General features: G+C 45.4%; 1 protein-coding gene across 1 annotated transcript in view; it reads right to left on the bottom strand.

Annotated features, from left to right (window-relative positions):
* The window catches only part of LOC115123002 (neuronal acetylcholine receptor subunit alpha-2-like), an 85,229-nt gene that overhangs the window by 10,015 nt on the left and 49,117 nt on the right, over positions 1-26,097 (bottom strand). The window contains exons 5-6 of the mRNA XM_065026147.1: positions 7,321-7,522; positions 5,425-5,647 (exon numbers count right to left, since the gene is read on the bottom strand). Coding sequence (XP_064882219.1) covers positions 5,425-5,647; positions 7,321-7,522 — 425 coding nt within the window. The remainder of the gene's footprint in view (positions 1-5,424; positions 5,648-7,320; positions 7,523-26,097) is intronic.

The raw sequence follows: 26,097 nt of genomic DNA, 5'->3' as shown, positions 1-26,097 counted from the left end.
CAAGCCACTGGGGTGAATACATTCACAAACCACTGGGGTGAATACATTCACAAGCCACTAGGTGAATACATTCACAAACCACTGGGGTGAATACATTCACAAACCACTGGGGTGAATACATTCACAAACCACTGGGGTGAATACATTCACAAGCCACTAGGTGAATACATTCACAAACCACTGGGGTGAATACATTCACAAACCACTGGGGTGAATACATTCACAAACCACTGGGGTGAATACATTCACAAACCACTGGGGTGAATACATTCACAAGCCACTAGGTGAATACATTCACAAGCCACTAGGTGAATACATTCACAAGCCACTAGGTGAATACATTCACAAGCCACTAGGTGAATACATTCACAAGCCACTAGGTGAATACATTCACAAGCCACTAGGTGAATACATTCACAAGCCACTAGGTGAATACATTCACAAGCCACTAGGTGAATACATTCACAAGCCACTAGGTGAATACATTCACAAACCACTGGGGTGAATACATTCACAAGCCACTAGGTGAATACATTCACAAGCCACTAGGTGAATACATTCACAAACCACTGGGGTGAATACATTCACAAACCACTGGGGTGAATACATTCACAAACCACTGGGGTGAATACATTCACAAACCACTGGGGTGAATACATTCACAAACCACTGTATAAGACAAGTACTGGAAACAATAGACCACATATGAAAACTCTGGGAAACCAGGCCTGCTATTCATAGCTGACTTTGAAAAGGCTTTTCATAAAGTACGACTGAATTTATATATAAATGCCTGGAATATTTCAATTTAGATTAATCTCTTTTAAAATGGTTTAAAGTTATGTATAGTAACCCTAGGTGTAAAATAGTAAATAATGGCTACATCTCAGAAAGTTTTAAACTGACGTTGAATGGCGACTGAGGCGATGGCTTCTGTTTATACGTGCTCTTATCCTTCTGACCATATCCTCCTGATTCCTGTTTGGTTAAGGGCTTGTATGGAACTAAGCATTTCACTGTAAGGTACCTGTTGTGTTCGGCGCATGTGACAAATAACATTTGATTTGAGTAAAACAAGGTTGTCAACTATCAACATATCTATTAAAATCTGATCCCACAATAGAATCAAGGGCCTAGAAATCCAGGGCCTAAAAACAAAGGTGTCATTGCTGATTAATGTTTTCTTTTGAATCTACAATCCCTCCACAGCCTCATGGATGATCTTGAGAGTTTTGCTATTCTCTCTGGATTATAACCAAATTATTTTAAGTGTACTATATTATATATTGGATCACTAAAAAAATGAAACTTTTACATTACATGTCACGTCCTGACCTTAGTTCCCTTTTTATGTGTCTGTTTTAGTTTGGTCAGGGCGTGAGTTCGGGTGGGCATTCTATGTGTTGTTCTATGTTTTTGTATTTCTGTGTTTGGCCTGGTATGGTTCCCAATCAGAGGCAGCTGGCAATCGTTGTCTCTGATTGAGAACCATACTTAGGCAGCCTGTTTTTCCACTATGATTTGTGGGTAGTTGTTTTCTGTGTCTGTGTTCTACCATACAGAACTGTTTCGGTTTTCATTTATTTCTCTTGTTCTTTTGTTTTCAGTGTTCAACTTAATAAATATATTATGGACACTTACCACGCTGCTCATTGGTCCGATCTCTCATACTCCTCGTCAGAGGAAGAAGAAAATCGCTACATTACCGTGTAGTTGACCAATAAGATGGTCTGATGGGGATGTGGACACACTCGGTATTCCTATTCCGAAATCAATCATTTCTCTTACAATACATTTTAATAGAAAGTATGCAAAAAAAATAGATAAGATCTTGTTACCGTGGAAAGGTAAATACCTGTCTATTTGTGGAACCCTGATTAACTCTTTAGTCATATCCCAGTTTACCTATTTGCGTATCGCCTTGCCTACACCTAGCAACCTGTTTTTTAAATGATACGAGCAAAAAATATAACATTTTATTTGGAACGGAGAGCAGAAATATTGAAATATTAAAGCATTACACCTCTCAGTCATTCAAAAGTGATATTTAAATCCAAACTGGTTCTCTATCAGATTAGTAAGAATGTCTCACCCCATGTTCAAGAATGGCCCTTTTCCCTTTATTCAGATTACAACCTCTTCCTTTATTCAGATTACAACCTCTCCCTTTATTCAGATTACAACCTCTCCCTTTATTCAGATTACAACCTCTCCCTTTATTCAGATTACAACCTCTCCCTTTACTCAGATTACAACCTCTCTCTTTACTCAGATTACAACCTCTCTCTTTACTCAGATTACAACCTCTCCCTTTACTCCGATTACAACCTCTCCCTTTATTCAGATTACAACCTCTCCCTATATTCAGATTACAACCTCTCACTTTATTCAGATTACAACCTCTCACTTTATTCAGATTACAACCTCTCCCTTTATTCAGATTACAACCTCTCACTTTATTCAGATTACAACCTCTCGCTTTACTCAGATTACAACCTCTCTCTTTAGTCAGATTACAACCTCTCCCTTTATTCAGATTACAACCTCTCCCTTTATTCAGATTACAACCTCTCACTTTATTCAGATTACAACCTCTCGCTTTACTCAGATTACAACCTCTCTCTTTAGTCAGATTACAACCTCTCCCTTTATTCAGATTACAACCTCTCCCTTTACTCAGATTACAACCTCTCCCTTTGTTCAGATTACAACCTCTCCCTTTATTCAGATTACAACCTCTCCCTTTGTTCAGATTACAACCTCTCCCTTTATTCAGATTACAACCTCTCCCTTTACTCAGATTACAACCTCTCCCTTTGTTCAGATTACAACCTCTCCCTTTATTCAGATTACAACCTCTCCCTTTATTCAGATTACAACCTCTCTCTTTATTCAGATTACAACCTCTCCCTTTACTCAGATTACAACCTCTCCATTTATTCAGATTACAACCTCTCCCTATATTCAGATTACAACCTCTCGCTTTCGGTTATCTGAAAATGAAATAATCTCCAAAATATCACTATCTTTAAAACAAGCCATAGAAAGTTGGTTGCAATTTAATCTGCCAGAAAATACAGAATAAATATTATGGTTAAACTCAAATATATAAATGTATATATATTTTTTAAACTATTTTGGGGAATAAAAGTATAATATTTGTAAATGATATCATAAATAGGACTGGTGGAGTTATGTCACATGCAGCTAACAAAAACATATGGAAATGTCTGCTCTACCCAAAATTACAACCAACTAATTGCAGCATTACTGCAAAAATGGAAGAGGCAAGTGGAATGGGCGAGAACGTAAGGAACTTAATTAATTAAAGACCAAAATTGGTTAAAGAAAATTGTGATGTTTAAAAAGGTACACCAGATAAATTTAAGGACCAAAACATTGACAGCTGTGCCATATAGATTGCAAAATAGTTGGGAAGAGATTTTCGATGGTTTATGGTTTATATGAACTAATACACAAAACAATGCTGGATTCAAAACTTTGAGTTTTTTAAATTTAAAGTATTATTCAAAATTCTTGCAACCAAAAGAATGTTATGTATATATGGGGAATACAACCTTCCCAGCTTTGCAGATTTTGCTGTGATTAGATCTTTTATTTTGGTATTGTCCATATGTAGCTTGTTTTTGGTCAGTAGTTCAGGAATGGATGAAGAATTGCAACATTTACCTGGAGCTAACTCTGCAGATAGTAACATTCAGTTTCACCATCTCACCACTAGGTGGTGCTGCGGCACCACTACTCCCCGTGGCTATGACTGTGCATACCCACAGCAACCTGCACGAACTGACAATGCCAATCGAGTACTGCTAGGGGATTTAAAAATTCATAGTGAATCGATTAATAATATAATAATACTCTTAGCTAAATTGTTAATTTTAATTTACAATCTGTAGAATCAATGAGAATAGAAAGGATCCAAACTTTTGTGAGAAAGAATAAGCAAACACAAAACAACTCTGGAGATGTGAGGACCAAGACATCTTGGTTTTTTATTTGTAATTAATTAGGAACATTTTCTAGACATTTCTTTTCACTTTGAAAATGTGGAGTAGAGTAGATCACTAGGGAAAGAAATCAAATTTAATGGATTTTTGGATGTAATTTAAAGGCATCAAAATGTGAAGACTGTGCAAGGGGTGTGTAGACTTTCGTTAGGCACCTTATAACAGTTCATAGTGTTTTGTAAGATGTAATAAAACACTGTTTTTTTTACATATGCCCTTTTTCTTCTTGCATGTATTATAGATAAAGGCATTTATTCAGCCATATTTGGTTGATGAAAGACACGTTTGGCTTTTAATTTGTGAATCAAGTCAGCATAAGAGAAATTCCTTTGTTTTTTTAATTAAATACTTTTTTACTGAAGCAGATTTAAAATAAGCTTAATGCTCTTTCAATATTTGTTACTGAATTTTTGTAACTGTTACTAACATAAACTAATATGTAGGCAATATGTATGTCAAAAATCTTAGTTGTAACAACCTGTAATGTTCCAAAACCTCCACTAGATGGGGATGTTGGCTATATTCTGAATTGTTCAAGTAACAGTATTTCTCCCGTCTCTCTCTTTGCTCCCCACCTAGGCTCGAACCAGGGACCCTCTGAACACATCGACAACAGTCACCCATGAAGCATCGTTACCTATCGGTCCACAAAAGCCAAGCATCTTGGAGAGCAAGTGAAATAACGACTACTTCAAAAGGTCTGAGCGAGTGAAGTCACTGACTGAAATGCTACTAGAGTCACCCTTAACAAGCTAGCTGTGTCACACTGTTACTTTCAGAAAAATTCAGAGATTCCCTCTGTTAGCCTACTTACCTGAGGGGAGATAGAAGACTAGGAATCTACCTGAGGGGAGATAGAAGACTAGGAATCTACCTGAGGGGAGATAGAAGACTAGGAATCTATCTGAGGGGAGATAGAAGACTAGGAATCTACCTGAGGGGAGATAGAAGACTAGGATCTACCTGAGGGGAGATAGAAGACTAGGAATCTACCTGAGGGGAGATAGAAGACTAGGAATCTACCTGAGGGGAGATAGAAGACTAGGAATCTACCTGAGGGAAGATAGAAGACTAGGACCTACCTGAGGAGAGATAGAAGACTAGGACCTACCTGAGGAGAGATAGAAGACTAGGACCTACCTGAGGGGAGATAGAAGACTAGGACCTACCTGAGGGGAGATAGAAGACTAGGACCTACCTGAGGAGAGATAGAAGACTAGGACCTACCTGAGGAGAGATAGAATACTAGGACCTACCTCAGGGGAGATTAGGAATCTACCTGAGGGAAGATAGAAGACTAGGACCTACCTGAGGGGAGATAGAAGACTAGGACCTACATGAGGAGAGATAGAAGACTAGGAATCTACCTGAGGGGAGATAGAAGACTAGGACCTACCTGAGGGAAGATAGAAGACCAGGACAGTGAGACAGGAGATGAGCAGACAGGGGATGATCAGGTTGATGGTGTAGAAGAGAGGCAGCCGTCTGATGATGAAGAAGTAGGTGATATCAGGGTAGATCTCATGACAGCAGTCGTACTTCTTGGTGTTGTATGTTCCCACTGCGTTGATGATGGCCCACTCTCCACTCTCCCAGTAGTTGTTCAGATCCACAGTGTTCTAGGGGATAAAGATCAACCGTCCCACTCTATAAAGGCTTCATATGGCATACATTAAAGCTTCATAAGCACTGTGTAGATATAGTTCTTCAGGTCTACTGTATTCTAGGGGATAGAGATACACTTTAATCTCCCTTAGAGGAAAATTGTCACACACTGCTGGCTCTGATTGGCTCTCAGTGTGGCTTGACAATGACAACAATGGAGTTAGCAAGAGCACAAACAGATCTGGGATCAGGCTAGTGGGCTTGACGATGACAACAATGGAGTTAGCAAGAACACAAACAGATCTGGGATCAGGCTAGTGGGTTTGACGATGACAACAATGGAGTTAGCAAGAACACAAACAGATCTGGGATCAGGCTAGTGGGCTTGACGATGACAACAATGGAGTTAGCAAGAACACAAACAGATCTGGGATCAGGCTAGTGCTAATGTATAAAACATAAACACATAGACACATAGACAATACGTTACCCATATCATACACACCTTGTACAACACTTGTATAACATTACCTCCTTGACTGACTGACTGACTGACTGACTGACTGACTGACTGGCTGATACAATAAATCATTTAGACAAAAATGTGCAAAATGCACAAACTTCACTTTTATACTGATGATGCTGTTATTTATTGTCGTGCTTCATCTCTCACAAAAGCTTTCCAGAACATGCAAACTGCTTTTTATACTGTTCATCGTAACTTGTGTCAATTGAAGCTTATCCGCAATACTGACAAAACTAAACTAATGGTGTTTTCTAAAGCAAGAAATAGACCTCTGAACCTTTCACCTATTACTACCTGTCAGGGCAAGGAGATTGAGACTGTAACCTCATATAAGTATCTTGGAATTTTAATTTATGACGGCTATGTTTTAAATTGCATATTAAACAACTTACAAAAAAATTGAAGCTGAAGTTGGGATTTTATTTTAGGAATAAGGCCTGTTTTTCTTTTGAAGCCAGAAGGAGGATAGTATCAGCTACATTTATGCCTTTACTAGACTATGGGGATATTTTATATATGAATGCTTCCGCTCATTGTTTGAGATCAATTGACACCCTTTACCATGGCACTTTGAGATTTATTTTAAACTGCAAAACCCTTACGCACCACTGCACTTTGTATACCAGGGTTGGCTGGCCTTCTCTAGTCTCTCGTAGGCTCAGGCACTGGTATACTTTTATTTACAAAGCCATTTTGGGTTTACTACCTTTTTATTTGGCCATTTTATTGTTCAGAAATGTGGTGGGTCGTCTCTTCGTTCGCTGGACTTTATCCTGCTAACTGTTCCAAATGTCCCAACGAATTTGGCAAAAGGGCTTTTATGTCCTCTGCGCCATCGTCTTGGAACACCTTACAAAATACTTTTAAACTGGAAGAACTTGTCCCGATTGGTGTTTTTAAATCACGGATGAAGGATTTTGAGGCTGATTCCCTCACCTGTCAATTTTTTTAATTTGCTGTTTTATACTCTTGTGAATTCAATGGTTTTTACTAGATTACTTGTAGTTTTTCATGTTGTCTGTCTGTAATTTGTGTAATGACTTGGTGCTGCCTATCTTGGCCAGGACGCTCTTGAAAAAGAGATTTCAGATCTCAATGAGCCCTTCCTGGTTATATAAAGGTTTTAAAAATATATAATAATAATAAAATAAAACTCCATACCTCGATTCGTTCCAGATCAATCTTAGCCTTGTCGTAAGTCCAAGAACCAAACTTCATCTTGCAGTTCTGCTGGTCGAAGGGGAAGAAGGTAACGTCTATAGAGCAGGAGGACTTATAGATGGCCGGTGGAACCCAGCGCACCTTCCCATTGTGGAACAGGTGGGCCTTGGTCATGTGGGTTACGGCGAACTCACCGTCCGCACTGGAGGGAGGAGAGCAGAACACAACAGAGCAGAAAATTGGTTACTGAAGTAATTGTACACGTGAGTCGGCATCGTACAGCATGGCTGTGCTGCAGTCGTACCCACGAGTCAATAGCCGAATACCCGTATATCATTGGCATAGTTGCCAGGCATGCCCTCTGGTTGTTAGCTCGATTGGCATTGTCAGTTCGTGCAGGTTGCTGTGGGCATGCACAGCCATAGCCACGGGGAGTAGTGGTGCCGCAGCACCACCTGGTGGTGAGATGGTGAAACTGAACGTTTTTATTGATGTAAAATGATCAAATCAGAATCAAATCAAATGTATTTATATAGCCCTTCGTACATCAGCTGATATCTCAAAGTGCTGTACAGAAACCCAGCCTAAAACCCCAAACAGCAAGCAATGCAGGTGTAGAAGCACGGTGGCTAGGAAAAACTCCCTAGAAAGGCCAAAACCTAGGAAGAAACCTAGAGAGGAACCAGGCTATGTGGGGTGGCCAGTCCTCTTCTGGCTGTGCCGGGTGGAGATTATAACAGAACATGGCCAAGATGTTCAAATGTTCATAAATGACCAGCATGGTCAAAATAATAATAAGGCAGAACAGTTGAAACTGGAGCAGCAGCACGGTCAGGTGGACTGGGGACAGCAAGGAGTCATCATCATTGGTATTGGGGTAAGGGAGAGAAGAAAAAACACATCTGTTTTGCAAGCGGTACGTTCACGATAGGCTCTTGTCTATTCAGCTGTGACCTCTTTGTCGTTGGACACGCTCTGCTGTACGATAGACGTTCGTTTCATTTTGAGTTGAGTCGGGTCTCCCCATCTCTGTCCCTCTCCCATAGGCGACGTGAGTTTACAGGTTTGGTGAAGCTAAATACACCTTTATAATAAAGTATTCCATGCAGCTGTCGTTGCATTTACAGACTCATGTAAGATATCTACTATTCCTAATGGATAGTCATAATGAGAGAGTAGGCCTTATGACATGGCTGAGCACCTGGTGGTGTAGAGTAGGCCTTATGACATGGCTGAGCACCTGGTGGTGTAGAGTAGGCCTTATGACATGGCTGAGCACCTGGTGGTGTAGAGTAGGCCTTATGACATGGTTGAGCACCTGGTGGTGTAGAGTAGGCCTTATGACATGGCTGAGCACCTGGTGGTGTAGAGTAGGCCTTATGACATGGCTGAGCACCTGGTGGTGTAGAGTAGGCCTTATGACATGGTTGAGCACCTGGTGGTGTAGAGTAGGCCTTATGACATGGCTGAGCACCTGGTGGTGTAGAGTAGGCCTTATGACATGGCTGAGCACCTGGTGGTGTAGAGTAGGCCTTATGACATGGCTGAGCACCTGGTGGTGTAGAGTAGGCCTTATGACATGGCTGAGCACCTGGTGGTGTAGAGTAGGCCTTATGACATGGCTGAGCACCTGGTGGTGTAGAGTAGGCCTTATGACATGGCTGAGCACCTGGTGGTGTAGAGTAGGCCTTATGACATGGCTGAGCACCTGGTGGTGTAGAGTAGGCCTTATGACATGGTTGAGCACCTGGTGGTGTAGAGTAGGCCTTATGACATGGCTGAGCACCTGGTGGTGTAGAGTAGGCCTTATGACATGGTTGAGCACCTGGTGGTGTAGAGTAGGCCTTATGACATGGCTGAGCACCTGGTGGTGTAGAGTAGGCCTTATGACATGGCTGAGCACCTGGTGGTGTAGAGTAGGCCTTATGACATGGTTGAGCACCTGGTGGTGTAGAGTAGGCCTTATGACATGGCTGAGCACATGGTGGTGTAGAGTAGGCCTTATGACATGGCTGAGCACCTGGTGGTGTAGAGTAGGCCTTATGACATGGCTGAGCACCTGGTGGTGTAGCATGACATGGCTGAGCACCTGGTGGTGTAGAGTAGGCCTTATGACATGGCTGAGCACCTGGTGGTGTAGAGTAGGCCTTATGACATGGTTGAGCACCTGGTGGTGTAGAGTAGGCCTTATGACATGGCTGAGCACCTGGTGGTGTAGAGTAGGCCTTATGACATGGTTGAGCACCTGGTGGTGTAGAGTAGGCCTTATGACATAGCTGAGCACCTGGTGGTGTAGAGTAGGCCTTATGACATGGTTGAGCACCTGGTGGTGTAGAGTAGGCCTTATGACATGGCTGAGCACCTGGTGGTGTAGAGTAGGCCTTATGACATGGCTGAGCACCTGGTGGTGTAGAGTAGGCCTTATGACATGGTTGAGCACCTGGTGGTGTAGAGTAGGCCTTATGACATGGCTGAGCACCTGGTGGTGTAGAGTAGGCCTTATGACATGGTTGAGCACCTGGTGGTGTAGAGTAGGCCTTATGACATGGCTGAGCACCTGGTGGTGTAGAGTAGGCCTTATGACATGGCTGAGCACATGGTGGTGTAGAGTAGGCCTTATGACATGGCTGAGCACCTGGTGGTGTAGAGTAGGCCTTATGACATGGCTGAGTATCTGGTGGTGTAGAGTAGGCCTTATGACATGGCTGAGCACCTGGTGGTGTAGAGTAGGCCTTATGACATGGCTGAGCACATGGTGGTGTAGAGTAGGCCTTATGACATGCCTGAGCACCTGGTGGTGTAGAGTAGGCCTTATGACATGGCTGAGCACCTGGTGGTGTAGAGTAGGCCTTATGACATGGCTGAGCACCTGGTGGTGTAGAGTAGGCCTTATGACATGGCTGAGCACCTGGTGGTGTAGAGTAGGCCTTATGACATGGCTGAGCACCTGGTGGTGTAGAGTAGGCCTTATGACATGGCTGAGCGGGGATGTCGGCCAACCAGGGATGTCGGCCAAATGAGCAACATTTACGTCTCCTTAAAAACAGCCTATAAAACAAATAAAAAACACTATTCCTTGTGTTTCGATGTGTAGCATATGTACAACTTTACAGCTAATTGTTTTTATTGTTTTTTTTTCCATTCCGAAAACAATAATTGTCCACCTCACGGTTCAGCTGTCAAGAGATTTGAGCACTAAATGTATCAGGGCATTGCATGCATAGACCTATAGACTTAGGAGGCCACTGGATCTAAAAAGGAAGAGAAGCTACGGCCTTGCCCCAGAGAGAGAGATAGAGATTCATATAAAGGAAGAGAAGCTAAGGCCTAGCTCCAGAGAGAGATAGAGATTCATATAAAGGAAGAGAAGCTAAGGCCTAGCCCCAGAGAGAGAGATAGAGATTCATATAAAGGAAGAGAAGCTAAGGCCTTGCCCCAGAGAGAGAGACAGAGAAAGATTCATATTAAGGAAGAGAAGCTAAGGCCTAACTCCAGAGAGAGATAGAGAAAGATTCATATTAAGGAAGAGAAGCTAAGGCCTAGCTCCAGAGAGAGATAGAGAAAGATTCATATTAAGGAAGAGAAGCTAAGGCCTAGCTCCAGAGAGAGATAGAGATTCATATTAAGGAAGAGAAGCTAAGGCCTTGCCCCAGAGAGAGATAGAGATTCATATAAAGGAAGAGAAGCTAAGGCCTAGCTCCAGAGAGAGATAGAGATTCATATAAAGGACGAGAAGCTAAGGCCTAACTCCAGAGAGAGATTTTTTTATTTATTTCACCTTTATTTAACCAGGTAGGCTAGTTGAGAACAAGTTCTCATTTGCAACTGCGACCTGGCCAAGATAAAGCATAGCAGTGTGAACAGACAACACAGAGTTACACATGGAATAAACAATTAACAAGTCAATAACACAGTAGAAAAAAAAATGGGCAGTCTATATACAATGTGTGCAAAAGGCATGAGGAGGTAGGCGAATAATACAATTTTGCAGATTAACACTGGGGTGATAAATGATCAGATGGTCATGTACAGGTAGAGATATTGGTGTGCAAAAGAGCAGAAAAGTAAATAAATAAATAAAAAAACAGTATAAAAACAGTATGGGAATGAGGTAGGTGAAAATGGGTGGGCTATTTACCAATAGACTATGTACAGCTGCAGCGATCGGTTAGCTGCTCGGATAGCTGATGTTTGAAGTTGGTGAGGGAGATAAAAGTCTCCAACTTCAGCGATTTTTGCAGTTCGTTCCAGTCACAGGCAGCAGAGTACTGGAACGAAAGGCGGCCAAATGAGGTGTTGGCTTTAGGGATGATCAGTGAGATACACTTGCTGGAGCGTGTGCTACGGATGGGTGTTGCCATCGTGACCAGTGAACTGAGATAAGGCGGAGCTTTACCTAGCATGGACTTGTAGATGACCTGGAGCCAGTGGGTCTGGCGACGAATATGTAGCGAGGGCCAGCCGACTAGAGCATACAAGTCGCAGTGGTGGGTGGTATAAGGTGCTTTGGTGACAAAACGGATGGCACTATGATAGACTGCATCCAGTTTGCTGAGTAGAGTGTTGGAAGCCATTTTGTAGATGACATCGCCGAAATCGAGGATCGGTAGGATAGTCAGTTTTACTAGGGTAAGCTTGGCGGCGTGAGTGAAGGAGGCTTTGTTGCGGAATAGAAAGCCGACTCTTGATTTGATTTTCGATTGGAGATGTTTGATGTGAGTCTGGAAGGAGAGTTTGCAGTCTAGCCAGACACCTAGGTACTTATAGATGTCCACATATTCAAGGTCGGAACCATCCAGGTTGGTGATGCTAGTCGGGCATGCGGGTGCAGGCAGCGATCGGTTGAAAAGCATGCATTTGGTTTTACTCGCGTTTAAGAGCAGTTGGAGGCCACGGAAGGAGTGCTGTATGGCATTGAAGCTCGTTTGGAGGTTAGATAGCACAGTGTCCAATGACGGGCCGAAAGTATATAGAATGGTGTCGTCTGCGTAGAGGTGGATCAGGGAATCGCCCGCAGCAAGAGCAACATCATTGATATATACAGAGAAAAGAGTCGGCCCGAGAATTGAACCCTGTGGCACCCCCATAGAGACTGCCAGAGGACCGGACAGCATGCCCTCCGATTTGACACACTGAACTCTGTCTGCAAAGTAATTGGTGAACCAGGCAAGGCAGTCATCCGAGAAACCGAGGCTATTGAGTCTGCCGATAAGAATATGGTGATTGACAGAGTCGAAAGCCTTGGCGAGGTCGATGAAGACGGTGAGGCAGTGATCGCTGAGATCCTGGCAATGAGGCAGTGATCGCTGAGATCCTGGTTGAAGACAGCGGAGGTGTATTTGGAGGGCCAGTTGGTCATGATGACGTCTATGAGGGTGCCCTTGTTTACAGAGTTAGGGTTGTACCTGGTGGGTTCCTTGATGATTTGAGTGAGATTGAGGGCATCTAGCTTACATTGTAGGACTGCCGGGGTGTTAAGCATATCCCAGTTTAGGTCACCTAACAGAACAAACTCTGAAGCTAGATGGGGGGCGATCAATTCACAAATGGTGTCCAGGGCACAGCTGGGAGCTGAGGGTGGCCGGTAGCAGGCGGCAACAGTGAGAGACTTATTTCTGGAGAGGGTAATTTTCAAAATTAGTAGTTCGAACTGTTTGGGTATGGACCTGGAAAGTATGACATTACTTTGCAGGCTATCTCTGCAGTAGACTGCAACTCCGCCCCCTTTGGTAGTTCTATCTTGACGGAAGATGTTATAGTTGGGTATGGAAATCTCTGAATTTTGGTGGCCTTCCTGAGCCAGGATTCAGACACGGCAAGGACATCAGGGTTAGCAGAGTGTGCTAAAGCAGTGAGTAAAACAAACTTAGGGAGGAGGCTTCTGATGTTGACATGCATAAAACCAAGGCTTTTTCGATCACAGAAGTCAACAAATGAGGGTACCTGGGGACATGCAGGGCCTGGGTTTACCTCCACATCACCCGCGGAACAGAGAAGGAGTAGTATGAGGGTGCGGCTAAAGGCTATCAAAACTGGTCGCCTAGAGCGTTGGGGGCAGAGGATAAGAGGAGCAGGTTTCTGGGCATGGTAGAATATATTCAGGGCATAATGCGCAGACAGGGGTATGGTGGGGTGCGGGTACAGCGGAGGTAAGCCCAGGCACTGGGTGATGATGAGACAGGTTGTATCTCTGGACATGCTGGTTGTAATGGGTGAGGTCACCGCATGTGTGGGAGGTGGGACAAAGGAGGTAACAGGGGTATGCAGAGTGGGTCTAGGGGCTCCATTGTGAACTAAAACAATTATAACTAACCTGAACAACAGTATACAAGGCATATTGACATCTGAGAGAGACATACAGCGAGGCATACAGTAATCACAGGTGTTGAATTTGGAAAGCTAGCTAAAAACAGTAGGCGAGGCTAATCCGCTAGCACAACAAACAGCAGGTAAAATGGCGTTGACTAGGCAACGGGGCCGACAGGTAAGACAAACAAGCAGAAAGGAGTACCGTGATTAATGGACAGTCCAGCGTGCGTCAGCTATGTAGCCAAGAGATCAGTGTCCAGGGGCAGCGGTGGATGGGCAGGGGAGCTGGGCTGGCGAGTGTTATCCAGGTTTTTAAAAAAACTAACAATGACTAACTAGCTTGTAGCTAGTTAGCTGGTTAGCGTCTGGAGGTTCTTGAGTGTGTCATAAAAATAAAAATAAGAGTAAAAGTAATAGCGATTCCGTATCACATTGGGTGAGGCAGGTTTCCGGAAGGTATAAACAAATTAAAAATCAAAAAGAGATAGAAAGTAAATGGGGTCAGAGAGTGATTGGGACGCGGTGGTTCAGACGGTTAGCAGGCCTGTGCTAACAAGCTAACAGTTCGTAGGCCCGAGCTAGACAAGGTAGCAGTTAGCGGACCGGAGCTTGACAAGCTAGCCGTTAGCAGGCCGAATTAGCAAGCAGGGAGATAGCGAGGGCTAGAGAGTTAACCTTTGGGGGACGTCGCGATGGGGTGAGTCTGTTTATTCCTCTTCATGCGGTGAGCTGGAGATACAGCGATTCAGAAAGCTCGCGGGCCTTGGCCAGCAGATGGATCTTTGGCGATGTCGCAGCGGAAAAGCCTGTTGAAACCCCCTCGGACGATTATGTCGGGCGGACCAGTCGTGATGGATCGGGCGGGGCTCCGTGTCGGCAGTAGAGGGTCAGTAGAGGGTCCAGGCCAATTGGCAAATTAGGTATTTTTGGACCTCTTCGGCTAGTCGGGAGATGGGCTTAGCTCGAGGCTAGCTCCAGGCTAACTGGTGCTTGCTCTGGGACAGAGACGTTAGCCAGGAGTAGCCACTCGGATTGCAGCTAGCTATTTACGATGATCCGGTATAAAGGTTCAGAGCTTGCGGTAGGAATCCGGAGATGTGGTAGAGAAAAAGCAGTCTGATATGCTTTGGGTAGATGTCGCGCTGGTGTCCTAGTTAGCGTTGAAGACCGCTAGCAGTGGCTAGCTAGTAGCTAGTTAGCGGCTAGCTTCTGATGAGGGTTCCGATTCTAAAGTATAGAAAAAGCAGATCCGTACCACATTGGGTGATGCGGGTTGCAGGAGAGTATATTCAGCACTATACAGGACGGGACAAGACAAAACACACGTCCGACTGCTACGCCATCTTGGAGAACATCCAGATAGAGAAAGATTCATATTAAGGAAGAGAAGCTAAGGCCTAGCCCCAGAGAGAGATAGAGATTCATATTAAGGAAGAGAAGCTAAGGCCTAGCCCCAGAGAGAGATAGAGAAAGATTCATATTAAGGAAGAGAAGCTAAGGCCTTGCCCCAGAGAGAGATAGAGATTCATATGAAGGAAGAGAAGCTAAGGCCTAGCCCCAGAGAGAGATAGAGAAAGATTCATATTAAGGAAGAGAAGCTAAGGCCTAGCCCCAGAGAGAGATAGAGATTCATATAAAGGAAGAGAAGCTAAGGCCTAGCCCCAGAGAGAGATAGAGATTCATATAAAGGAAGAGAAGCTAAGGCCTTGCCCCAGAGAGAGATAGAGAAAGATTCATATTAAGGAAGAGAAGCTAAGGCCTAGCCCCAGAGAGAGATAGAGATTCATATTAAGGAAGAGAAGCTAAGGCCTTGCCCCAGAGAGAGATAGAGATTCATATTAAGGAAGAGAAGCTAAGGCCTTGCCCCAGAGAGAGATAGAGATTCATATTAAGGAAGAGAAGCTAAGGCCTAGCTCCAGAGAGAGATAGAGATTCATATAAAGGAAGAGAAGCTAAGGCCTAGCTCCAGAGAGAGATAGAGATTCATATTAAGGAAGAGAAGCTAAGGCCTAGCCCCAGAGAGAGATAGAGATTCATATAAAGGAAGAGAAGCTAAGGCCTAGCCCCAGAGAGAGATAGAGATTCATATAAAGGAAGAGAAGCTAAGGCCTAGCTCCAGAGAGAGATAGAGATTCATATAAAGGAAGAGAAGCTAAGGCCTAGCTCCAGAGAGAGATAGAGATTCATATAAAGGAAGAGAAGCTAAGGCCTAGCTCCAGAGAGAGATAGAGATTCATATTAAGGAAGAGAAGCTAAGGCCTAGCCCCAGAGAGAGATAGAGATTCATATAAAGGAAGAGAAGCTAAGGCCTAGCCCCAGAGAGAGATAGAGATTCATATAAAGGAAGAGAAGCTAAGGCATAGCCCCAGAGAGAGATAGAGATTCATATAAAGGAAGAGAAGCTAAGGCCTAGCTCCAGAGAGAGATAGAGATTCATATAAAGGAAGAGAAGCTAAGGCATAGCCCCAGAGAGAGATAGAGATTCATATAAAGGAAGAGAAGCTAAGGCCTAGCTCCAGAGAGAGATAGAGATTCATATAAAGGAAGAGAAGCTAAGGCATAGCCCCAGAGAGAGATAGAGATTCATATATGTGGTTAATATCCAAGAGAGGAACTTCATCATCAAGTCTTTGACCCAAACTGCCTTAATAATCAGTTGTGGTAAACTGTTGGTTGTTGGGTTGAGCACACAGAGATGGACACAGAGACAGGGAGGTTCTAGTCAGAAATCACGACTTTACAGGGCAACAAAAAATAAACAAAAAGTTAGGGTTGGCTCGGTCCTTCACATATTCGGCTCTGTGTGTAACGATTTTCCTCCTCTTCTGATGAGGAGTAGGAAATATCAGACCAATGCGCAGCGTGGTAAGTGTCCATAATATATTTATTAAGCTGAACACTGAAAACAAAAGAACAAGAGAAATAAATGAAAACCGAAACAGTTCTGTATGGTACAACACAGACACAGAAAACAACTACCCACAAATCATAGTGGGAAAACAGGCTGCCTAAGTATGGTTCTCAATCAGAGACAACGATTGCCAGCTGCCTCTGATTGGAAACCATACCAGGCCAAACACATAGAAATAGAAAGCCTAGAAAACACAACATAGAATGCCCACCCCAACTCACGCCCTATCCAAACTAAAACAGACACATAAAAAAGGAACTAAGATCAGGACGTGACACTGTGCCTTCGGGAGCTTGTTCCCCTCTGTAGAATCACTCATTGCCTCTCTCTTTTTCTCCCCCACGGTGTGCCACGGTGCTCCATTTATGTGGGTTGCACGGCTGGTTGGCACTCTCCCCTAATTGGTGCCATCAGTGTCAGGTTGCCCAGCCCAGGAACTCCCAGCAGAGGGAGACAACATTGCGGCACGTACCTCCCCTTTATCACCAACCACCAGGGTAGACCGCCCGGGATACCACCCTGACCGGGAGGGAAGCGTACTCAGGGCTAGGTTTGCATCCCTCCTGGAGAGGGCATCAGGAACCAGCAGGTGATGTGGTCATTTGTGTCCGTACCTCTTGCCATCCACACGAGGGGGGCATGGTCAGTGATCAGGGTGAACTTCTTCCCGAGGAGGTAATACTTGTGGGTGTGCAGTGCCCACTTTATGACGAGGCACTCCTTCTTCACAATCAAGTATTTCTTCTACCTTGGGAGGAGCTTCCTGCTGACATACATGATTGGGTGTTCCTCACCTTCCTGCTCTTGGGACAAGACGGCCCCACCTCTGTGTCAGACGCGTCTGTCTGTTCCAGGAGGTGATTTAAGAAGTCCGGGGTAATGAGTACCAGATGTGAACATAGTGCGTTGATCAGGGCCTGTAACGCCACCTCTGTGTCCTCCGTCCATCGCACCGTCTGGGGTAGGCGTGCCTTTGTCAAGTCTGTGAGAGGAGAAACTATTGTGGCAAAGTTAGGTACAAATCAACTGTAGTAGCCTGATAACCCCAGGAACGACTTCACCTGCTTCTTGGTTTGGGGGACCGGCCATTCCCTGATGACGGCAATTTGTTCTTCTTCTTGGCTCTGCACGTTTCCCGATTCTATAGCCCAGGTACTCTACCTCGACGTAGCCCAGCTTGCACTTGTGGGGTTTCGAGGTCAGCCCCGCATCGCTTGGTGCTTCCACCACCACCTGTAGCCTACAGAGATGCGACTCCCAACTGTCACTGTGCACGATTATATCATCCAAATATGCAGCAGCATACTCACGGTGTGGGCGCAGGACACTGTAAATGAGTCGCTGGAAGGTTGATGGGGGCCCCGTGGAGCACGAGAGGAAGAACGCGCTTGTAGTATAGCCCCCCCGGGGTGGAGAAAGCCAGCGGCACCTGCCAGTACCCCTTCGTCAGGTCCAGGATGCTGACCTATCTCCCCAAGCAGTCGATCAGTTCATTCACCTGGGGCATTGAATTTACCAACCTCGTTCAGCCCCCGGAAGTCATTGCAGAAGTGGACAGTTCGGTACCAGCACTATAGGGCTAGACCACTCACTGTGGGACTCCTCCAGTACCCCAATCTCTACCACTGGGCCGCTGACCTCCGGGCTTCTGGTATCCGGTATGGCCATTTACGCACTTTTTCTCCCAGACGTGTGTGGATATGATGTTCCACGAGATCCGTGCGCCCCGGCGAACACGGCCGTATTCTGCTGGACCAAATCTCGGAGCGCTTGTCATTGGGTCCCGCTGAGAACCCTCCCCCCATGGAAACTTCGATGGGGGGCAGGTTCTACTGTGGCCGGGTTCATGTTGCACACAGCGCCTCTTGTGCATGCCATCTCTTCAGTAGGTTCACATGGTAAAGCTGGAGGGGTTGGCAGATCTTGTAATTGACATCGCCTACCCCCTTGACGATGTCATAGGGCCCATGCCACATAGCCAGGAATTTGCTCTCTGATTTGGGGATCAGCACCAAGGCTTTCTCACCTGGGTGGAACTCTCGTGGTTGGGCCCCCCGGGTGTATACTTGCTCCTGAGCGCGTTGCGCCTGGGCCATGTGCTCCCTCACCACTGGCCAAATCGCCTTCAATCCTCTCCCTCATCTCCTCCACATGTTTCACCATGACGTGAAAGGGGGTCGGTTGATCCTCCCGGGGGACCGACGGCCATACAGGAGCTCAAAGGTGGAGAACCCAGTGGACGCTGGGGTACCTCACGCACCGAGAACATCAAGTGGGGCAGCAGCTGATCCCAGTTCTTCCCATCTCACTCGATGACCTTCTTCAGCATCTGCTTTAGGTTCTTATTGAAGCGTTCGACTAGCCCGTCCATTTGTGGATGGTACACGCTGATCTTCACCTGTTTGATTTGTAAAAGATTGCAGACATGTTTCATTACACGAGAAATGAATGCGGTGCCCTGGTCCGTCAGGATTTCCCGTAGGATACCCACCCGGCTCAATAAATGGAAGCGCTCCTACACGATACCTTTCGCTGCGGGCCGCTGGCTGTGCGTAACATTGGTGTAATTTGGTGTCCCCTCGCTGTCTTCACCAATGGACCCACCAGATCCATCGCCACCTGCTTAAACGGCATCCGTATCATGGGCAGGGGAACCAAAGGGTCTCTATAATGTGCCCTCGGGGCTGTGATCTGGCACTCCGGGCAGGTACGGCACTAGTCCTCCATGGCGCACTTGACTCCAGGCCAGAGGAACCGATTCCCAATCCCCTCCCTGGTTTTCTCCATCCCTAGGTATGCCCAGAGCAGGTGGATGTGGGTGAGCTGCAAGACAGTACTAACATACTGCGTGGGTAGGAGTAACAATTCTTTTGTCTCCCAATTGCGGTTTACAACCTTATACAGTAAATTATGCTTGATGGCGAAGTGTGGGTAGTGCCACTCACTTACCCCAGGTAACAGCGCAATCATGTCCACCACAATCACCTGGCCCCTCGCGTTCTGGAGGCTGGGGTCTTTAACTGGGCCGTCTCAAACTGGCCCTTGAGGATTTTCATGTCGGATGGCCCATCTAGGGTCTCCACGTCCATAAAGGGGTGCCTGAGGTCCTCCTCTGACGATGGCTCGTTTCCCGGCACAGGTCGTCTTCCTCATCCTGGTCCGACTCGGGCCCAGTGGACATGATACAACAGCAAAAAATACTAATGTATAGCCTACCAGAACCTGCATGACATTATCCATTCTAGCTCTCTCTTCCAGCTTGGAAAGAAAATTGTTGTGCGTAAAACCAGTCTATTAATGCCAAATTATACAGTCAGTCCACCCTCAAAACACTAGCTTAGTAGGGAATGTTTCTTCATGCAGTGCAGCCAACCATCTATAGCTCTATATATAGTATCTAGCTGATATAGGGGCGGCAGGGTAGCCTAGTGGTTAGAGCGTTGGACTAGTAACCGAAAGGTTGCAAGTTCAAACCCCTGAGCTGACATGGTACAAATCTGTCGTTCTGCCCCTGAACAGGCAGTTAACCCACTGTTCCTAGGCCGTCATTGAAAATAAGAATTTGTTCTTAACTGACTTGCCTAGTAAAATAAAGGTCAAATTTTTTTTTTGAACTGCAATTTATGAAAATTACACATAGCCTAACAATGAAATGAAAAGTAGTCGGCTAGAGGTCCAGTATCCAGACGACCTGTCCCCAGAGCTTCCTGTACCGTGTCTGTCCAGTATCCAGACGACCCGTCCCCAGAGCTTCCTGTACCGTGTCTGTCCAGTATCCAGACGACCCGTCCCCAGAGCTTCCTGTACCGTGTCTGTCCAGTATCCAGACGACCCGTCCCCAGAGCTTCCTGTACCGTGTCTGTCCAGTATCCAGACGACCCGTCCCCAGAGCTTCCTGTACCGTGTCTGTCCAGTATCCAGACGACCTGTCCCCAGAGCTTCCTGTACCGTGTCTGTCCAGTATCCAGACGACCCGTCCCCAGAGCTTCCTGTACCGTGTCTGTCCAGTATCCAGACGACCCGTCCCCAGATCTTCCTGTACCGTGTCTGTCCAGTATCCAGACAACCTGTCCCCAGAGCTTCCGGTACAGTTCATCTCCTTCCATAACGTGTTGAACTGCTGAATTCGAAGCACAACTCCCTTCTTCCCAGGTTCCCTGATGTTGCTACAACAACCAAGCTGTTTTTACCATCCCTGTAACTGTAGCTTCTGAGGGAGATATAATTTTTTTTTTTTAAACTCATAAAGAACTACCTAAAACGAAGCATTATGCTCTCAGTCTGACATGCGCTTTTAAAAAAGCATCTGAGTAAACTCTACTCATTGCACTGGTGCCATCGTAACCTTGACCAAGGCATTTGTTCACCGATATCACTTTATTTTCAATCAGTTCAATCATTTATTTTTGAAGGCCTGAGGCACTTTGATCAGTCACATTCCTGAAGCCCAAGAAACAAACAGCTATGTGATTTAGCTCCAAAACACTGTATATCATCTGTGTTAAGGCCACATTTTACATTTCAATATGACAGGAACCTCATCAACACTTCACAAATTGTTTATTTACAAACACACAGGACTCCGGAGACATATTAGAAGCCATTTTTTTTGGTAAAGACTTACGATCCTCCAGGAACCATCTCTTACGCGGCACTCTAATTGATCTCCTCCCCTCAAGCGCTACAAATCCCCTGATCACGGCTTTAATACATGCCACTAATAGCTGTAGCTAGAGACATAATGTGAATAAGTCTATCATTACATCTTCCTCCATTCACACACACACACACACACACACACACACACACACACACACACACACACACACACACACACACACACACACACACACACACACCTTTTTAATTTCAATAACTGATCACGATCTCACAGGAGAGCTTGAGAAAGTGGAACAGTCATTAAATAATCTTGAGTTTTAATCTGACACGTTTGGCCTTGAAACTATAATTAAATTTAGATGAGGAGGAAACTATACGGAGGGCTAGTATATTACTGGGGAGGGCTAGGATGAGGTTAACATGGCAGTATATTACTGGGGAGGGCTAGGATCAGGTTAACATGGCAGTATATTACTGGGGAGGGCTAGGATCAGGTTAACACGGCAGTATATTACTGGGGGAGGGCTAGGATCAGGTTAACACAACAGTATATTACTGGGGGAGGGCTATAATCAGGTTAACACGGCAGTATATTACTGGGGGAGGGCTAGGATCAGGTTAACACGGCAGTATATTACTGGGGAGGGCTAGGATCAGGTTAACACGGCAGTATATTACTGGGGGAGGGCTAGGATCAGGTTAACACAACAGTATATTACTGGGGGAGGGCTAGGATCAGGTTAACACGGCAGTATATTACTGGGGGAGGGCTATAATCAGGTTAAGAAGGCAGTATATTACTGGGGAGGGCTAGGATCAGGTTAACACGGCAGTATATTACTGGGAGGGCTAGGATCAGGTTAACACAACAGTATATTACTGGGAGGGCTAGGATCAGGTTAACACGGCAGTATATTACTGGGAGGGCTAGGATCAGGTTAACACGGCAGTATATTACTGGGGGAGGGCTAGGATCAGGTTAACACGGCAGTATATTACTGGGAGGGCTAGGATCAGGTTAACACAACAGTATATTACTGGGAGGGCTAGGATCAGGTTAAGAAGGCAGTATATTACTGGGAGGGCTAGGATCAGGTTAACACAACAGTATATTACTGGGAGGGCTAGGATCAGGTTAAGAAGGCAGTATATTACTTGGGAGGGCTAGGATCAGGTTAACACGGCAGTATATTACTGGGGGGGCTAGGATCAGGTTAACACGGCAGTATATTACTGGGGGAGGGCTATAATCAGGTTAACACAACAGTATATTACTGGGAGGGCTAGGATCAGGTTAACACAACAGTATATTACTGGGAGGGCTAGGATCAGGTTAAGAAGGCAGTATATTACTTGGGAGGGCTAGGATCAGGTTAACACGGCAGTATATTACTGGGAGGGCTAGGATCAGGTTAAGAAGGCAGTATATTACTGGGGGAGGGCTATAATCAGGTTAAGAAGGCAGTATATTACTGGGGAGGGCTATAATCAGGTTAACACAACAGTATATTACTGGGAGGGCTAGGATCAGGTTAACACGGCAGTATATTACTGGGAGGGCTATAATCAGGTTAACACAACAGTATATTACTGGGAGGGCTAGGATCAGGTTAAGAAGGCAGTATATTACTTGGGAGGGCTAGGATCAGGTTAACACGGCAGTATATTACTGGGAGGGCTATATTCAGGTTAACACAACAGTATATTACTGGGAGGGCTAGGATCAGGTTAAGAAGGCAGTATATTACTGGGGGAGGGCTATAATCAGGTTAAGAAGGCAGTATATTACTGGGGAGGGCTATAATCAGGTTAACACGGCAGTATATTACTGGGGGAGGGCTATAATCAGGTTAAGAAGGCAGTATATTACTGGGGGAGGGCTAGGATCAGGTTAACACGGCAGTATATTACTGGGGGAGGGCTAGGATCAGGTTAACACAACAGTATATTACTGGGGAAGGCTAGGATCAGGTTAACATGGCAGTATATTACTGGGGGAGGGCTATGATCAGGTTAAGAAGGCAGTATATTACTGGGGAGGGCTAGGATCAGGTTAACACGGCAGTATATTACTGGGGGAGGGCTATAATCAGGTTAAGAAGGCAGTATATTACTGGGGAGGGCTAGGATCAGGTTAACACGGCAGTATATTACTGGGGGAGGGCTTTAATCAGGTTAAGAAGGCAGTATATTACTGGGGAGGGCTAGGATCAGGTTAACACGGCAGTATATTACTGGGGGAGGGCTATAATCAGGTTAAAAAGGCAGTATATTACTGGGGAGGGCTAGGATCAGGTTAACACGGCAGTATATTACTGGGAGGGGTAGGATCAGGTTAACACGGCAGTATATTACTGGGGGAGGGCTATAATCAGGTTAAGAAGGCAGTATATTACTGGGGAGGGCTAGGATCAGGTTAACACTGCAGTATATTACTGGGGGAGGGCTATAATCAGGTTAAGAAGGCAGTATATTACTGGGGAGGGCTAGGATCAGGTTAACACGGCAGTATATTACTGGGGAGGGCTATAATCAGGTTAAGAAGGCAGTATATTACTGGGGAGGGCTAGGATCAGGTTAACACGGCAGTATATTACTGGGGGAGGGCTATAATCAGGTTAAGAAGGCAGTATATTACTGGGGAGGGCTAGGATCAGGTTAACACGGCAGTATATTACTGGGGGAGGGCTATAATCAGGTTAAGAAGGCAGTATATTACTGGGGAGGGCTAGGATCAGGTTAACACGGCAGTATATTACTGGGAGGGCTAGGATCAGGTTAACACAACAGTATATTACTGGGAGGGCTAGGATCAGGATAACACGGCAGTATATTACTGGGGAGGGCTAGGATCAGGTTAACACGGCAGTATATTACTGGGAGGGCTAGGATCAGGTTAACACGGCAGTATATTACTGGGGGAGGGCTAGGATCAGGTTAACACAACAGTATATTACTGTGGAGGGCTAGGATCAGGTTAACACGGCAGTATATTACTGGGAGGGCTAGGCTCAGGTTAACACAGCAGTATATTACTGGGGGAGAGCTAGGATCAGGATAACACAACAGTATATTACTGGGGAAGGCTAGGATCAGGTTAACACAACAGTATATTACTGGGAGGGCTAGGATCAGGTTAACACGGCAGTATATTACTGGGGGAGGGCTAGGATCAGGATAACACGGCAGTATATTACTGGGGAGGGCTAGGATCAGGTTAACACGGCAGTATATTACTGGGAGGGCTAGGATCAGGTTAACACAACAGTATATTACTGGGAGGGCTAGGATCAGGATAACACGGCAGTATATTACTGGGGAGGGCTAGGATCAGGTTAACACGGCAGTATATTACTGGGAGGGCTAGGATCAGGTTAACACGGCAGTATATTACTGGGGGAGGGCTAGGATCAGGTTAACACAACAGTATATTACTGGGGAAGGCTAGGATCAGGTTAACACAACAGTATATTACTGGGAGGGCTAGGATCAGGTTAACACGGCAGTATATTACTGGGGGAGGGCTAGGATCAGGATAACACGGCAGTATATTACTGGGGAGGGCTAGGATCAGGTTAACACGGCAGTATATTACTGGGAGGGCTAGGATCAGGTTAACACAACAGTATATTACTGGGAGGGCTAGGATCAGGATAACACGGCAGTATATTACTGGGGAGGGCTAGGATCAGGTTAACACGGCAGTATATTACTGGGAGGGCTAGGATCAGGTTAACACGGCAGTATATTACTGGGGGAGGGCTAGGATCAGGTTAACACAACAGTATATTACTGGGGAGGGCTAGGATCAGGTTAACACGGCAGTATATTACTGGGAGGGCTAGGATCAGGTTAACACGGCAGTATATTACTGGGGGAGGGCTAGGATCAGGATAACACAACAGTATATTACTGGGGAAGGCTAGGATCAGGTTAACACAACAGTATATTACTGGGAGGGCTAGGATCGGGTTAACATGGCAGTATATTACTGGGGGAGGGCTAGGATCAGGATAACACGGCAGTATATTACTGGGAGGGCTAGGATCAGGTTAACACAACAGTATATTACTGGTAGGGCTAGGATCAGGTTAACACGGCAGTATATTACTGGGGGAGGGCTAGGATCAGGATAACACAACAGTATATTACTGGGGAAGGCTAGGATCAGGTTAACACAACAGTATATTACTGGGAGGGCTAGGATCAGGTTAACACGGCAGTATATTACTGGGGGAGGGCTAGGATCAGGGTAACACGGCAGTATATTACTGGGAGGGCTAGGATCAGGTTAACACAACAGTATATTACTGGGAGGGCTAGGATCAGGTTAACACAACAGTATATTACTGGGAGGGCTAGGATCAGGTTAACACGGCAGTATATTACTGGGGAAGGCTAGGATCAGGTTAACACAACAGTATATTACTTGGGAGGGCTAGGATCAGGTTAACACGGCAGTATATTACTGGGAGGGCTAGGATCAGGTTAACACGGCAGTATATTACTGGGGGAGGGCTAGGATCAGGATAACACAACAGTATATTACTGGGGAAGGCTAGGATCAGGTTAACACAACAGTATATTACTGGCAGGGCTAGGATCAGGTTAACACGGCAGTATATTACTGGGGGAGGGCTAGGATCAGGATAACACGGCAGTATATTACTGGGAGGGCTAGGATCAGGTTAACACAACAGTATATTACTGGGAGGGCTAGGATCAGGTTAACACGGCAGTATATTACTGGGGGAGGGCTAGGATCAGGATAACACAACAGTATATTACTGGGGAAGGCTAGGATCAGGTTAACACAACAGTATATTACTGGGAGGGCTAGGATCAGGTTAACACGGCAGTATATTACTGGGGGAGGGCTAGGATCAGGATAACACGGCAGTATATTACTGGGAGGACTAGGATCAGGTTAACACAAC

Source organism: Oncorhynchus nerka, linkage group LG13 (assembly GCF_034236695.1).
Source record: "Oncorhynchus nerka isolate Pitt River linkage group LG13, Oner_Uvic_2.0, whole genome shotgun sequence".
In the NCBI taxonomy this organism is placed as follows: Eukaryota; Metazoa; Chordata; class Actinopteri; order Salmoniformes; family Salmonidae; genus Oncorhynchus; species Oncorhynchus nerka.
Note: the sequence above shows the minus strand (reverse complement) of the source record. Positions and strands in the feature narration are given on the sequence as shown.